Genomic DNA, 17353 nt, shown 5'->3' with positions numbered 1-17353 from the left:
TCTTTGCTTCAACTAGTAGGAGCAAAGAGGTCGCCATTTCTCTTCAGTAAGACCTTGTTTCTTTCACATCTACTGTATTCTGATTTGGTTGTCTGGATTGCTTGGAGGTATAGAAGTAGAGGGAGAATTCAGAGACAAGTGACCAAGATTGATGATGGCGAACCTTCAATAAAATATTCATTGCTGATATAATTACCTTTTATGAATGGTCCACATGAATTAAATTTAGTGAGTCATGATTATACAACAATCAAGATTTAAAATTCTAATCGAACTCTGTTGGATGACACCACAAACTTGAGAAAAAAAGAAAAAAAAAAACAATCCTATTTTTCTTTCTTTCTTTCTTCGTATTAGGCTCGACGCCCTAATACGAAGAAAGATCGATTAGGAAAACCTACTTAATGCGTATCATGCCAAACAATAAGACGGTTAATGCAATCAGCATTAAATGCCTTGCATAAGTGAAATGTGCTTTTTCCTATTTTTCGGTTTGCCTATTCTGTGGAAGAAAAAACCAAACGTTTTCAGAAGGGGAAAAAACCCTTCAATCTCTACCTGAATGAGGTCAGTGAACTGAACTTGAAAGTCCTGACGAAAGGTTCTTCACATCCTAAACCACGTACGTTTCAACAAAAGGCATTACCAATACACCCTGGGCAATGAAGGCTCTTAAAAATAGAGAGAAAGAAGGAGGGAGGGAAATGAAAAATTACGGTATATTTACGAGGTGAACAATTTTTCCTTAATTTGAAAACTAGCGATCGACCATTAAAAGTTGAACATAGTGAAGAAAAACCAGGATTAAGTTATGCTGGGAGAGATGAAGGATATCTACAGAAGTAGAGCTGAAAATTTAGCAGGGAAAAAAAAACATATATTTACATAGCGAGAAATTTTCATTCATGATCTAAAATCGTTCTTGTATAAACGAAGGTCAGATTCTCCACTTACTCCGACAGTCAGTAATAACGTCAGTTTGGATTCGTTAAAGGATCCTGCTTTATCACGACCATTCGTTAAACAATTTAGAGATTATCTTAATTTGAAAATTATTTACATTTATTGAAGTATTTAAAGATAAAACGTTGCTTGAAATTGCTCGAGTTACCTCAAGAATTAATTATTCTTGAGGTAATTCCTAACGTAGCCTATAGAGATAATTCATATCTTTGGAGCTAATGGTACCACATTAAAATTTATATACCTGTATGGATGGAAAAAGACTGCAATCAGTTGCCGCTTATTAATAAGAATCGCGAATGTTGTCTTAATCATTCGTGATTTACTTTAATCGAAACCTGAGCTCTTACGTGTACTTCAGAGCAAATACGACATCAAACACCCCATAAACAATGGAATTACATTTCTTCAACTTAAATTATAATGTGAAACTTCTGCGTGTCGAAAGTAATTAAACGTAATAAATATTAACTGATTTGCATACATTAAATTCAAAAAATTCCATTTCGACTGTCCAGGACGCATTTTATATACTACTGGAATTTTGGACAATTTGGGTATTTAAACAGACACCTTTGAAAAGGGCACCCACCCATTCCGCTTTGCTTGTGAAAAAGCCTCTTTATGGGCAAGCTCTAGACTTCGTGCAGACAGAGAAATTGGTTTATTTTACTGGAAAAAATGAGACTTCTCCTAGAATGAACAAAGCATGAGTTATTGTGCTTTAATAGCGCATTCTTCACTTCAAGACGAAACACTTCTAGCAAATGTAAGACTCGTTATATGAGGAGAAATTCTGTTCGAATGAGTGCATTTTTCTCTTCCCTTCTCACGAAAGCAACGCTTAATCAAGATGGAAGAATAACATTTTGATCGCAACTCTGTACAGCGATTGAGACAACCCCTAACAACTTCTTAATGCATGTTCATTAACTTTTTTTGTCTGTTGTAATTGCTGAAACATTGAATCGTAGCTAGAACACACTGCTTGCGAATCAACAAAATGCCATTATATCCCGTCTAACATTTAAGCTTAGATGTTGACGATTATTCATGACTTACTTTTAAAGGAATTCAACATCACCAAACGAAACTATTTTATCAAAAGATGCTTTATTAACTGCTAACATTCCGCTGAATTTCAAATCAGCATCATCAAAGCAAGCCCCAGCATGCATACGCTACAGTAAGTCAAACAATACAATTGTAACAGACAAGTAATTCAAATTTCTATTTTGGCGCCCTCTAATGTTTTTTTTTTTTAATTACAGCTGTGTGGGAGTTACTCTTAAGATAACAGTCTCCCAAATTTTTGGCAAATTAATGCAACCATATTTGTTCAGGTCAGGAGAATTCTTCATAGCTATGGCTGACTCAAAAAATACTCTTTCGGATCTGTAACGACTTCTAAATAGCATTCGTTTTCTTCCATCTAATCCTGTGTGAATGGGTGTACGAAGTGTGGTCTGCCAGTCCTCATTTGCCATATTAATGGTAGCGAATGTATTTTTTGTTCTTCCAGGGAATGAATTCTCCTAACCTGAACAAATATGCCAAAAATTTGGGAGCATATCTTAAGAGCAACTATCACATAGTTGTAATTTTTTGAGAGAAAAAAAAAAAAATTAGAGGGAGCCAAAATAGAAGTTTAGATTTTTTGTCTCTTACAGTTGTATTGTTTCACTTACTCACTGTCGCGTATATAAGCGGTGTCATGTTCTGATGATGCGGATTTGAAATCCAACGAAATATAAGCAGTTAATAAAACATTTTTTATAAAATAGTTCGTTTGGTTTTGTTAATACCGTTAAAATTAAGTCACGAATGCCATTATATCCAGTACGGAAATTATGCCAAAGTCAGTAAGTCTTTGTACACATCCTTAAGAATAAATAAATAAATTTTTCATATCTAACTAGGCAGTGATGTAACTGCAAAAATCATCCTGTATGGCTACCCCTTTTCTTTCTTTAACTATTTCCAGAGAGATGTGGAATTTCTATTCATTTTCTTTCGCTTTGATTTCCGACCGGTGTTAAATAATACACGTAGAAATCTTTATGAGAATAATCGGAGATTAACGTTTATTCCAGTTAAGCACTCATCACGTGCACAAGTGTTTCATTAATTAAAGCCTCCCTAGCTCCTCTTCTTGAAAACTCGCATATTACTCACTTGGCCTCCTAAAACCATCCGTTGTTACTGAAATTAAAACAAAATGGAAACTCACTCACTGCTGGGATGAGCAGAAGATTGCAGTGTAAAAAGCACATGAAGTCTAGCAACGTCCAAACATCCATTCAATCGTTTATTAGTAATTGTGAAATGCAACAGCTTTACATCTCGCTATACTTACGGTATTTTAGGTCTCGAAAGAATTAGTTTTTGATGAGCGTGCGAATTTACAATCCAACACCTTTAGATCCTCAAGGCTTTTCTAATTCCGTTTTGCGCATTTTTTCACCTTAGGAAAGTAATACGTGCCAGGGGAGAATAAGATTTGTATGTGTGTGTGGAATACGGCAAAATCCGGACTCCGTTCTTCCTAGTCTGAACGACCATTTGTTTCAATTGTGCCATCGTCTTCCTTCCTTCCTTTAGCCTTGAATCTCCGGATGGCTCCATCCTGCTGACTCGCGCTTTGATTCTAGTTCTCAATGCGTTTTATTACGTCAATCGAAATCGTTTTCTATTAAAACGATCTCCCTTCTTAAAAGCAAAGATGCACGCTTGGAGGCCAATGTGTTATTTTTAATCTTGTGAGACTGGTTAATCCATTTTAGTAAGTAGCTAATATTTATCAAGTGTTAAACGGAATCGAACCTACATCTTTTCGATCGAACTGTATCTATTGTCCTTCCAAGTACGCTAAAGAGATGCATCGAGAGGGAAATACAGTGGAAATATAGGAAACAAAATACAGAACTTTGCAACAGAATTCAGAAAATTAGTTCTCTAAAGTAACAAAGTCCTTGCCTTATAATAAACCGAAATGCTCGCTTCAGACATGCGCATCGTGTGGTACCGTCGCCGGAAAGGAGAACTTCCTTATCAATCTGCATGATTCACTTTTAAATTCTGCTTAGACATTTTTATTGGAAAAGGGAAGAGAAGAAATGTTCAATAACTGCATGAAAAACTGTTTTAATATATACTACATTAAATTTGTTTAAGGGTCATAGTTTATACAGCATCAGTCCCATAACCAGCATCTTCCATGCTTCTAATGTGATGTTCTTTACACGGTTCAGTTTTTTTTTTTTTTTTTCCTCTCACTTACACGCGCCTTTTTCTGGCGAAATATAACTTCGCTAACCCTTCATCCTGTCAAAGTTTTGATTGACGGCCTCATTATCACGTCACTTTTCCCCATTCATCTCGTGGTGACGCCACTTTAAAACTTCTTAATGATTTTCAGGCCTCGCATTCCACTTTTAATATGACGGACATCATTCGCGTGAATGATCAAACACCGAGGGCAAGTTGTCTGCCTTTTTGTTGTTTATTTTACTACACAATTGTTCATCATTCTTATCCGCAAAATGACTTCCTGGTTCTTCAGTGAATTGCTAATGATCCTCCCCTCCAAAATTTTTTATTCCACCCCGCCTTTAAACATGTTTAAAAATTTTCGAAGTTATCAGGAGGATTTTTATAATTGCCTATTCCTGGTTAGGGAATGATTAAACTTCCTGCAAGGTTTAATTCCGGGAAATATTCTCAAGAGTATTTGGTGAGTGGTAACAGATGCAACATCATGACCTCTCGGTGTTTCCATAGCAACAGAATCCGCAGAGTAAGACACGTGTGATCATCACAAAGTGGGTTATATGAGTGGTAACATTAGATTTAAATTAATAAAAATGAAAGGAATCATTTATTACGAGAATCATACACGGAATAATCAGAGTTGCCGCACAAAGATAGAGTTTATTTCCTTAATTCATGCACTTATCGAACAGCTTCAGCGATGAACTCAACTGAGAGGTTTCTATGATCACTGGCGCCATCTCATGGCTACTATAGTCATCTCTAAAGGAAATTTTGGATGCGATAGGAAAATTTTATTTCATGTATTTTTTATTGGAATAAATATTATTATTACTCTTACGTAACACTTCCAAGTACTCATCGCGAGAGGGTCTTCTATACCACACGACCCATCTCCACGCTACGATATCTCCCCCCCCCCCTCCACTCTGCAAAACCATTAATAGTTTTAAGCTTTCTCTGTTAGCTGCATTTGTTCTTGGGCTGATTCCGAAAACAAACTGGAAAATTGTTAAAGGCAAGTTCCAATCTTTAACAGCCGATAACGCCAGATATGCAACGTCATAAAAATAACAAAAAATGGACCAATCGGAATTACAACTCCGAAATACTGAAATGCAATTTCTGTGTCCTTAAAGGTGGAATCTCATTTGTCTCCTCCTGACCCCACTGCCATACAAATCGGCGTACAAGTTGACCAATTCGATTGATATGCTGATTAAACGAAACTTATTTCTGCATAAGCGACAGAAGCATTGCTTACCTGCATCAGGAACACTTGGTGGGGAGGCTCCTGCTCTTCTGGGATGGTGACGACAAAGGTGTCCCTGTCGAAGTACGGAGGACTGTCGTTGATGTCTTCCACTCGCACGATCACCGTCGCGGTAGCACTCAGCTGAGGGGTGCCGCCATCGAAAGCAACCACGGGAAACTCGATCTTCGATTCCTTTTCTCGATCCAGACTGCGACGTGTGAGGATGTTTCCTTCGGGGTCGACGTAGAAGGCTTCGTTCGCCTGATCGCCAAGCAGTTTGTATCGGACAATGGAGTTTCGACCAGAATCACCATCTACGGCCTGAAATATTTAACATGTTCGCAATGTATTAAAATGTAATATTTAGCATTATTTACTTGATTTTAATACAAAAAATATATATTTTTATGCAACTAAACTAATTACATTTTATTAAAGAACTCTTTGTATTAAGATAATGATTTATTTAATGCTAAAAGAAAAAGAACAGATGTTTTTGTTTTAAAAGAAGTTCCTACCATTTAACTTATGTTTCCTCATGCTTTTACAATGAATATGAAAAACTTTATTTGAAATCTTGGAAATGTAACCGACGCTGACCAAGTTAATTGCACATCCTTAATGATTGCAGTTGTGGCACTCTTACTCACCTGTCATTGCAGTGTAGTTCTATTGTTGATTCAGGTTATTACAAAGTTAAATGCGAGATATAAAAAAAAACGATTAAAATGCAGTTGTCCGCGATACTAAAGCAATAAGCGATTGGGTTCGAGATATCCAGCAAATGGTCCGAAATACTTTCAGTTGCATATGTTGACCACTCGAACCTAACACATTCGACAACAGTATTATCTTTATTTGAATGTCCCTTTTTTAAATAACCAGGCTTTTTCTTCTAATAAATATGAGATTTAGCATTTAAAGTTTGTCATTTAAAGATTACAAAATACAAGAATGGGTGAAATATGTAGGAGAACTCTTTTCTGATAACAGACAGAACCCAGAAAATACTTATGAACAGATGGACAGTACATGCATTCTAAGATCAGAGGTAGAATGTGCGCTGAACTCAGCTAAAAATGGTAAAGTTATAGGCCCTGATAGAATATCAGCAGAAATAGTAAAGTTATTAGAAGGTGACAACATTGCTATATTAGTAAAGCTATTTAATAAGGTCTACGATGCAGGCATATTCCCACAAGACTGGTTGCAGTCGACCTTCATCATGCTACCTAAAAAAGCAAATGCGAAAACTTCTAATGACTATAGAATTATCAGCCTAATGCGTCATGTTCTCAAAATATTCCTGAAAATAATTAAAAAAAGAATATACAGAAAATGTTAAGACACCATCAGAGATACCCAGTTCGGCTTTAGAAACGGTCTGGGAGTGAGAGAGGCTCTTTTCTGCTCTCAAATCTTATTCCGAAAATGTATTGATCAAAACAAGGAAGTATTCGTTTGCTTCATTGACTTTGAGAAAGCATTTGATAAAGTCCAACATACTAAAATGATTGCACTATTAAAGAGAATTGGATTAGATGGTCAAGACATCAGGATCATGCAAAACTTATATATTGGAACCAAAAGGCCTCTGTTCCAGTGTGCTGTCACCTCTTCTTTTTAAGATCTACTCAGAAGCCATATTTCAAAAATTCTTAAAAGGAAGAGAGGAAGGGATTAATGTAAATGGTGAAATCATCAGTAACATCCGATATGCTGATGACACAGCTCTCCTGGCTGACAATAATCAGGGTCTTCAAAATCTTCTGGAACTAGTGAACGAAGAGAGTGAAAAAATGGGATTAAAAATAAATATCACCAAAACTAAATTCATGGTCATAAGCAAGAAAACAATTCTTAATTCATCACTTTCTTTAAATGGGAAACGAATAGAAAGAGTGGCAAAGTTTAAATATCTCGGATGCTGGTTAAATGAAGATTGCAATCCAGAAATGGAAATAAAAGTTAGAATTGAAATGGCAAGAAAAAATTTTCTCTTGATGAAATCAACACTGCGTAACCGCAGTTTAAACTTAGAGCACGCATGGTTAAATGCTATGTATGGTCTGTACTGCTGTACGTTGCAGAAATTTCATTCCAAATTTGGTCGAAATCGGTTGCATCATGCAACTTGCAATAATCAGCCGATGTGCACTGGGGAAGCCATCCCCAACAATCACTGTTTTAGTTTCATTGAGTTTGATTCACAATTCAAATGTAGTCGAGTTACTGAATGAAGCCAATTGGAAAAGTGTCTGCGGATGCCAAAATAAGCAGTTTTGATTTTTTTTTTTTAATTCTACTCATAAATAGAGTTGCATCCGATTCGAATTCTGGCTTTAAGGATTCGTGTAATAATAATAAGCTTAACACCATGCATATATTTCCACCTTACCTCTTTAATATTCTCGAGATTAATAAAATAAATGAAATGTAGAAACCAGTCTAACAACTATTTGTAAATGAAAACTAAAAAATGAAACAAAAAAAATCATTTTTGTGTATTTGGGTATTTCTAGTACGAAACAATCCACCAGTGCCCCAGCACAGCAGCAAGACTATTCCCGACACACACGTACAAACAAGTATATACTAAGGCAACTTCATTATTAGACTGAGTTCTATCACACGGGAACATCTCAATGTAATGCTCTAATAAAATCAGAGGAATCTCAACAGCCCATGTTTCTCCTTCCCTACAGTTTTCCTGATCTGCAACGATATTTCATAACATTTTTTATATTTATTACTAATGGGTGAAAAATTAAAGAAATTCCAGACGGGTTCACTCACCATTATCGACCCCACAGTGAGATTCGGCTGAATCTCCTCCACGGTGGAAAAGTTGTACAAGTTGTGGGTGAACACTGGTTGCTTGTCGTTGATGTCCACCACCTTCACCGTGAGAGGCGACACTGCACTCTGCGAGGAATAAATGCTTTTCAGTGCTCACATTAAGTATCAGCTTAAGTCAATAAAAACACAAAATGCGCAAACACCCGAACACATTCGCTTATGTACTGAAAGTCAAGACTTGTGGGAAAATTAAATACCGAAACTTCAAAGTTGTAATTATAGTTTTATAGCTAAGCATATTTAGCTTCTACACAAACAGTCATAAGATCTCATTTATTTCTCATCGAAATACAAGCAGCAAATCAGAGGAACAACACTTTCCACATTTTAAGACTAGGAATCGTCCATACGTTACGTCACGGGGAGGGACAGGTTGTGGCTCTGTGATAACAGGAAAGTGAACTGTCTAAGAATGCATCACAAAAAGGAATTTAAAAAAAAAAATTTTTTCTAATATAATCTGTGGATCATGAGTCTGCTTTACAGAGATCTTTTATTTCTTATAAATATATAAATGCACATTATTAGTTTATTTTGTTCTTCAGTGACAAAATTGACAGTAACTCTGGGCAATATTGAATTCAGTTCGACTTATCGCGAGTATTCAAACCAAGTTTCCAATCCGCATTAAGCTGACAATTTAAAACGTGAAAATTCGTCAGGGGGCGTTCTTCGTGGATCATGCACTGGTAGATTAGAAATATATTATTTACAATAAAGAAAGAAAAATGAATGTTGATCCAATTAATCACTTCGAATGTCAGCAAAGAGAAAATTTTGTATGTCATATTTGCACTGCTTCGAAACGGTCGCGTGAATTTCTCGAATATCAGTGCCAAAAATTAAGGCCACAGAAGCCGCTGCAAGATTACATAAATTATGGCTTAAGAGGAAGATGAATTTGTAGCTCTGATGAAGTACAATTACACGAGGAAGCTGATTTGTCTATTATTTGTATTCACTAGACTATTTACATGATCTATAGACTGATCGATAAGGTGCATTAATAATTATAAACTAATGAGGTGCATTAATAATACTAATGAGCTACCCATTTATCAAACATTTGATTTCTTGTTTCAAGATTTTAGGATTTTCAGGATTTTTCTCTTACAACTTATTCTTCAAAACGTGTGATTCAACTGGGAAGTTAATTTATTATGGGGATGTTTCAAAAGCTTAAGTGGACATCTTAAATGCTGAAAACCATTGTAACCTAAGTTATGGACAATTTCCAATCCTCTTTCTGCTTATTAAATTTTCTCGATAAAATATACAGTATTGTGCTAATAAAATAGTTACAGGAATTCCAACTAGATGGAGCCACTTACATTAACGCCGTCGGACACCTGAACTAGAAGGTCATAACTCTGCTTCTGTTCGTAATCCAGGACGGCAGCTGTCAGCAGCTGCCCTCTGAAAGAAAAAGTAAAAAGTAAAATTGACACAATGAGTCCGAGTGACCTACACAGAGGAAAATAAAGTGCCTGATCGAGGAGGATAAACTAAGCTAAAATAAAACCGTGCGCTCGAATGTTGTGCAACATACGTAGTGCGTGCATGTTGGTGGAGCTTGTGCTGCGCTTAACAATGCTGTAACAACAGATTCGCATGCTTTGTACGCATAAGCAGCTTTAATAAAGCGAAAGCGTTTATGAACAAACCTTTTTATTCATAATCACCAAAGAGAAAGATTAGCCAACGACTTTTCCGAACATAATGGCAGGTCACTCACTCTTCTTTACGCGATTTTTTTTTTATTCTCAAAGTTAAAAAAAAAAAATGAAGTAACATTTAAAATATGAAGTAAATGTTCTAACATTGCAGGCGACGCATGCACACAAAAAATCCATATCGCGAAATGATGCGTAGCATACGTCACACATTAACAAGGTAATTCTTCGTTCCTGTTTGCTTAAATGAACTGCCAGTGAATTTAAATTGCCTAATTTCAGAAACACCACTTGGGTCAACGATCTCTCACTTGAGGATTGTCCCAGATCATACCCCTGATGTGTATGCTTAGCACAGCTCGGTGTATGCCTGAACTTATAACAACTCGCACATCATATTGTCATGATTACATCCCACTTATTTCAATCAAAATTCTGGAGTTCGAATTTCTGTATGACGGGGAAAAAAACGAAAAAAAGTCGACTTCAACGTCCTCCTAGAAACTGATTACGTGTAGTTATTAAATAACTACCTCAAACGTTCAGTCATTAAATCACAAAAAAATGCGTACATATTTTTTTGTGATTTAATGACTTTGTTTCGACTTTTTGCATTTAAATGGAGTCTCAAGTCCTTTTCCAATCTTTCTCCAAGCAGGTGCAACTTTTACAAACATTTTAAAGCTAGGCAGGAAAGAGAAGTGTCTAAGAATGCATCACGTAACAAAAAGGAGTTCTCGTTTTTTTTTAAAAAAAATATTTTTTTTCTAATATAATAGGTCTCCCCAAGAAGGGATATTTTGTATCGGAAGGTGATTCTACGTATTAAACCCATATCTTAATAATCATTACCTTCATGCTTTAAGACAACAGACGGTGGAGAAACAGAGAATGCAACGACGTAACAATTCACCAAAACTGTCTATATAGACACATTTCAATGTTTACCAGCAAGTTCTTGATATGTAGTGCATCAAGGGGTGTAAAAAACACGCTGATGGTACTTACATGAATAATTTGTTACTAACTTTCTACGAACAATTCTACTCGAAATTAGTTTATCTGCTGATACTTATATATTATCACGTCTTATATTTCAACCTTCTAAAGACTTCTAACTGTGCCAATCCACCTAGATCTTGGTCTTTTTTCCTGTCATCAAACGCCTTCTTTGCTAACATTAACTCACTTCGTTTAAGTGACCACATAAGCCTCGCACATTTCTGAATGCCAACAATTTCAAGTTCCTTCCCTAATAGCTTCATATGATTCAGTTGCTGATGCCATATTTAACTTCCGTAACTATCCTCAAACCCCCTCCCCTCACAACTATGGTCTTTAGCCTTCGATTAATCCCGTCAACGCCCCATTGATTTAAATGCAGCATATTATTTCTCAAGTTCTTTCTCAGAAATTTTCTTATCCTACTTCTCAAGTATCCTTGCATCAATCTTACCTGAACTGCTCTGTTTAAGAATTCCTCTGATTCACATGTCCAGTTTTATTTCCTTTTCTACAGCCAGGTGCTATAAAATCTCTACTTCAATCATCCACCATTTGACCTTCTTGACTGAAACATTTGAACTATGCAACCACTGCAAAACAAACTTTTATACTTCTCTCTGCGTATTTCTGGTCGAAAATCAACCCCAGCTTGTCCGCATTTCAGGTTTTGAAAGACTCAAGTATGTACTCCTAATGGCATTTCTCTTCAATATTTTCTACTATTGCTCTAACACTTTTGTTTTATTTACACAGTCTTCTCAAAATGTGTAGAATATCTTTATCTTCAGTTTGGATGTCACCTTTATCATATTTGATTCCTTTTACATCAATCTTTCAATCGTTTCTAAGCTTTTCAAGTAGCGCCCAGACCTTTTTTTTATACTATTTTCATATTAATTATGCTTTCTTATTCTTCCCAGTCTTCCGTGACCTTTGTTTAGTCACACACACACAGTTTTTCGTTTTATTCTTCATGCATTCTTCATGGGTATTTGCTAGCTTTTTTATACGAAATTTCGACATTAAGAGTTCTTTTCGCTCTGAGTTTTCTAAATCTTTCCCAAATAACTCTAATTTCAAACCTTCTGTATGGGTTTTATCCTAAACTAGTGTAAAACATCACTATGCACAATAATAGAGTCAACAAGAATTTTTTTTCTTTTTTTTGTATACTCTCTTCATGCGAATTTATGGCAAGTTGATGCGTGTTATTAATAATGCGCCTAACTCATATTCTGAACAGAAACAATTTTAATAAATATTCCAGAATATTTATTAAAATTGTTTAAGAAATATTTGTAAGTGCAGATTTGTAAGTGGGTATGCAAAGCACAAGTAATAAATGTAAGTTCAATTTATGTCTTGATGGAACTGCACTTTTAAAATGTCTTACATTAAAAAAAATCAAACAAATGCTCACTGTGAGCACAATGAAGCTGAGTGGTCTTACGGTGGAGAACATTAATTTTTTTTCAAACTTTTCGTGTTGATTTTTTGCAAAATCACTAGGAAAAAATACCGTGATTTAGTTTTGCTTTCTCAACTACACACATAAAACGTAAAGGGGTAGCGGGAGGGGAGGGTTCAAACAAAGTATGACTCCATGAAAGCTGTTGGCAAGAGCTAATATTCGCACTATAAAAGAAGTTGTTCTTCATGTTGGGGGCCTGAAAAATATCTCGTGAAATATTGATCTCTCCAATGATATAACAACACAGTACAGCAAGAATTTCGAAGATAAATAAATATTAAAACACCCAGGAAGTACGTTCCAAGTTAATCAGCTACCCTGTTTACCTTATTCTGACTTTCATTTGTAAACAGTGAGTTACTCTTGCTAACAACCCCCACCAACTGAAGATCCGATATAAAGATTCCAATCGTTTAGAATTTCCAAAGGTTAAATTCAGAAGATTGGTTTTCGGTCATTTGAGTAATCTGCATCTCGAACAAAGATTCACGCGCTTCTTTCTGAAACACGTTCTTAGAAAGAGTAGTAGCGAAGATCTGGAAAATGGTTGTTATCTTTCTTATCTCAAGTATATCAAAAAAATAACTACAATATTTCGATGATAATAACATAATTAATACTATTTTATGGAATAAATTTGCTTCTGGGATTTATGATTGCTTCATAGGCGGAACTGGGGTTCCGAAACCGGCCATTACTCTGTAAGCGAGCCGCGATAAACGGTATGGCTTAATGATGAAATGCGGGCTACCGACAAGTAGGAACGACGCCCACTACTACTTTCTCGGGACAGGGTGTGCCTTGCGACATTATTCTTTACGAACGTACCCTCAACATATATTTAAGTGCCCGAGCAGTAGCATTAACAAGATTGCTCTTTCAAATCAAACCAGAGTCGGACATTACTTTTTGATAATTGTTATTTAGGCGATGCATTACTGGAGACAACTCACTTGACGGTTCGACAGCGTGACGTTTTATTTCCACTGCTCGGACCAGTTTTACTGCCCTACACGAGCCATAGAGATTATATTTAATAATTCAATGTGGAGGCACTTTATACTTCCAGCAGTCCTTCAAGAACACAATTCTTGCATGCCGCGCGTGTGTTGCTAGGTAGGCAATTCACTTTTGCTATGTTTAGCAGAATTTCACACTTCACGAGGTGTGTTATCGTGTTTAGTGCATAAACGTGCAACGTTTAACGTGTGTGTGAAATTCGAAGAAACCAACGGAAAGATATGCGCGTATATAGAAGAGGGGGGGGGGGTAATTCTGCTATTACCACTGGTTCTGATCCAGTTTTCCTGTGTTTTCTAATTTCTCCTAACGCAGCACCGGATAACGAAATAAACCCACCTCGACGTGGATTTCTGTGCATGCACTGAAGAGGAATAAAGATTTATGCCTGCTGTTGATAGGAATGCCGTTTAGAAAGGGAATTACTCAGGAATTAAGAATTTCTTAACTTAGAAGTCCATAGTTTTTTTTTTTTCTACATAACTGGATGGGGCAACAGACACCAAAATGTCCTTAAACTGAAATTCTCAAGTTGTCTGTGATTCTCTTTCAGAGAGTTTTCATGAAGAGGCCACACATATGAATCTTATCATCAACTTTCTGTATGAGGGTCGTCATTAAAGGTTGAGAACCTGCTTCTACTTCAGAAATGCGGGAAAGATAAGGTTGGACAACCTGACTTGAGAAACCAAACCAGGATGTTTTGAAAAACTTCAGACCCACAATAATCATGAGGTGGTCTCACCCTAGCGATGAAATACATGCAGTACTGAAAGACATTTATGAATTATCCGAGATTTGAACCCTCCACCTGCTTGATGGAGAGCGGATATGCTAACCACACACTACGACGGCTCACTTTTCAAAGAAATTAAGTGTAAACAAAGTTGTCTGAACGATCAGATTTAAGACGAAAATACATTCAGAGAAAAAATATGACTGCTAAGTAATAATATAAAAAGTTTCTTTTAGTTTTGTAAAGCTACTTACGTGGAAGGATTCACTGCAAACTTGCCTTCATCATTGCCAGCAACGATAGAAAACGTTAAAGTTGTATCAGCATCCGGATCCCTTGCCTAAGAAGATGCAATCGTAAAATTGTAGTTGATCGACATCTTTCGTCTGAGTTCCGACATAATCAAAAGTGATATAAAAGTTTAATACTCACAAACATTACGAATTCTATTTTGACTTGCGGCTCATAACCTTCGACAACAATCGAGCTGTCGTTAATGTTACCCCAATGACAAATTAATTTTTATTCGTTCACTCATCGTTAAGTAATTTCCATTGTGGAAGTATACTGTTGTGGGCAGAGCTAATTCTTTTTCTTTTTTTGATAAAAAAAAAACTTCCTCATATTGAAAGCTAACACAACGAAATTGTTATTATTAGATATTTATGCGATTCTCCTTCTAGAATTTTTTTTATTATTATTCTACGCCTGTAATACATTATCACCGTGGGTCGGCTAAGAATATGCATGACATAGTCTGGAAAGTCGGCTCAAGAGAATAAACATTCAAGCTACTTCAGGCCTCCAATAAGCGAGAAAGGTGGTCTCACGCTAGGTGATGAAATCCTCTCCCATCTGAAGAGAGTCTGGGATGTTTATCCAAGCCCACGGCGGAATTCGAACCCGCAGTTGCTCAGAGAGCGGATAAGTTAACAACTCAGCAACCAGTCTGGCATTATCGGACGGCTTATGAATCTTTTGGTTCTTTATTCGTCGAGCCACTTATTCAAATGGTGGCTGCATCTCGCATTTAGTCCATACAGAGTGAGTGAATGCTCGAGGAAAAGAGGTACGAGACGCTGCTCACCTATTCAGCGCTGATGGGAAGACGAAATTCGGTGTTCCAATAGCAATTAGCTTCAAAACTAGGATCAGAGATTATCACCACAAGGAGGGAGCAAGGAACACGGTTAAGTGGAATAAAATTCTGTTTTCAGTTTCATTTCCTACAAAATTCATCGTTCAAACGGCAGTGAGATAACTCCCACGTGTCCTGAACTTTCGGCAGCTACAGTGATAAACCAAACATATTGATTTCGTTTAATTTTAAAGAAAATAATCTGCATTCAAAGATGAATTCTTGACTGTTTTGAAAGGATCAATATATTTTGCTACTCAATATCGAGCATCAGGCGAATTTCTTCTTCCCTGTAAAACCGACGCATTTAAAACGGGACTTGTGTGTTCGGCCAAGCGTGGGTCATTAAAAGCGAGCCACTTATTCTGCTTTAAATACTAATTACACTTGCACGTAACAGAAGGTCAAACGACATCCTTTAGCGGCCACACCCATTGTAAAATGCTAATGAGGCGGATTTTGTTAGTTTTCCGACAAATCACATGAAAGCACTTCTGTGAGAAACCGCAGCGTTTGGTAACAGACTGCATGAGAAAACTTCTGTACTTGGTTATTTTCTGCATCCTTTCCCACCCACCCGCTGATAAAAAAAAAAATAATAATAAATAAAAAAATCAGTGCTGAAGGTAGTCGCGCTGACCTCATTTACGAAGACGGTGGTTTCGAATGCGGAAAAAGGCGAATTTGCTACTGAACACATCGCTTCGAGTGATTCCTCGTTTCTTCTATTCTCGCGCGCAGAATGAAAAATAATCTTGCGACACTTCTGGTCTGATGGCACACTTGCAAAACTGTCGGCCGTCCTACTCGAAGACGGGTCTTACGAACGACAATCGACTTCTAATTGCTGGCGCAGAATATTAAACGTTCCTCGAAGCATTCCTCGGCACGCGGTGTTTTGGCCTACATACGATTCCTCCCGTTAAGGGTTTCGGCCGAGTCCGCTAATGCAGCATCAAGTCAAACGAAGGTTACCGAGTAATCGAAATAAAAGCGTTTTTGGGCGAAGAAAGGGATCGCTTGCATAAAAGCCGTCTAAGAAGGCCAAGAGGAGGAAATTATTCGTAAGTGCTAACACGGATTCCTTGTTAAGGAACTGCCGTTTCCCTTTCTTTTTCTCGTGACTTCAAAGCAAACGTAAAAATACCCCTCGAGTTTACCCTCATTATTTCATTCTCCGCCTGTCCTTATTTTAATAAAAGTGTCCTACTTGTGTTTGGCTTAGAGAACGCTTTCACAAGCTGAAGATGCAGAATTGCTCAATTAGGCATTAAACGCAACGCCCACCCTGCGGGGTATCGCTTCATAAATACACAACAGAAGATCGATTTTGTGCTACGCCGATTTGTTTGCTCAGGTGGAATGGTCGAACAAGAACCCGAGTTGTCCCAGTTTGTTTCAGACTGAGGATGCGAAAAAGAGGCGAGTTGCGATTTCAGAAACAGTCTGCAAGTGTGCCAAGAAGCGACGAGTAAATGCCATACAATGCATTCATTCGATTTTGTCTGTTGTTTGGATTAAAAATAGCAAAATAAAAATAATACGGAATACAATACAGCGTTCGCTGTATTCTAATTTAACTGTGTATACACTTACGAAAAGGTAAAGAAACCAATTGAAATATTTGTAAAGAAAACATTCTGAGCAATTTATCGCGGGTTAATTATCGCAAAGGCTAATCGTTCCTGCTGCAGTGTAATTAATGACCTAATCCCAGTTGCTAAGACATGTCAAGGCTCGTGTCATGTACTTGTCAGCGCCAAAAGCTCATGGACGTTTTACCCTGAATACTGAACATAACCAAGTCGGTTAAATCGTGAAGGATTTTTATTAACCGTTCGAATAAGATTAAGGAAGTGTTTTCCGTTAATCAGAACTGTGTTTCTGGAACATGTTTTCTAAAATATGCTGAACTTTCACTTCCCGATCAGCTATTTACAGAAATGTAGGACGATCCGATGAT

General features: G+C 36.9%; 1 protein-coding gene across 2 annotated transcripts in view; it reads right to left on the bottom strand.

Annotated features, from left to right (window-relative positions):
* Positions 1–17353, bottom strand: part of LOC150104400 (protocadherin Fat 4-like) — a 345892-nt gene that overhangs the window by 159056 nt on the left and 169483 nt on the right. For both annotated transcript variants that reach the window (XM_090396350.1, XM_090396351.1), the window contains 4 exons: positions 14507–14592; positions 9679–9763; positions 8285–8413; positions 5498–5809 (listed from right to left, as the gene is read on the bottom strand). In XM_090396350.1, the coding sequence (XP_090252476.1) occupies positions 5498–5809; positions 8285–8413; positions 9679–9763; positions 14507–14592 (612 nt within the window). The remainder of the gene's footprint in view (positions 1–5497; positions 5810–8284; positions 8414–9678; positions 9764–14506; positions 14593–17353) is intronic.

This window comes from Typopeltis vanoorti, chromosome 8 (genome assembly GCF_054136105.1).
Source record: "Typopeltis vanoorti isolate ZY-2024b chromosome 8, IOZ_Tvanoo_1.0, whole genome shotgun sequence".
Classification (NCBI taxonomy): Eukaryota; Metazoa; Arthropoda; class Arachnida; order Uropygi; family Thelyphonidae; genus Typopeltis; species Typopeltis vanoorti.
The sequence above is the reverse complement of the archived record's forward strand: the minus strand, read 5'-3'. Positions and strand labels throughout refer to the sequence as shown.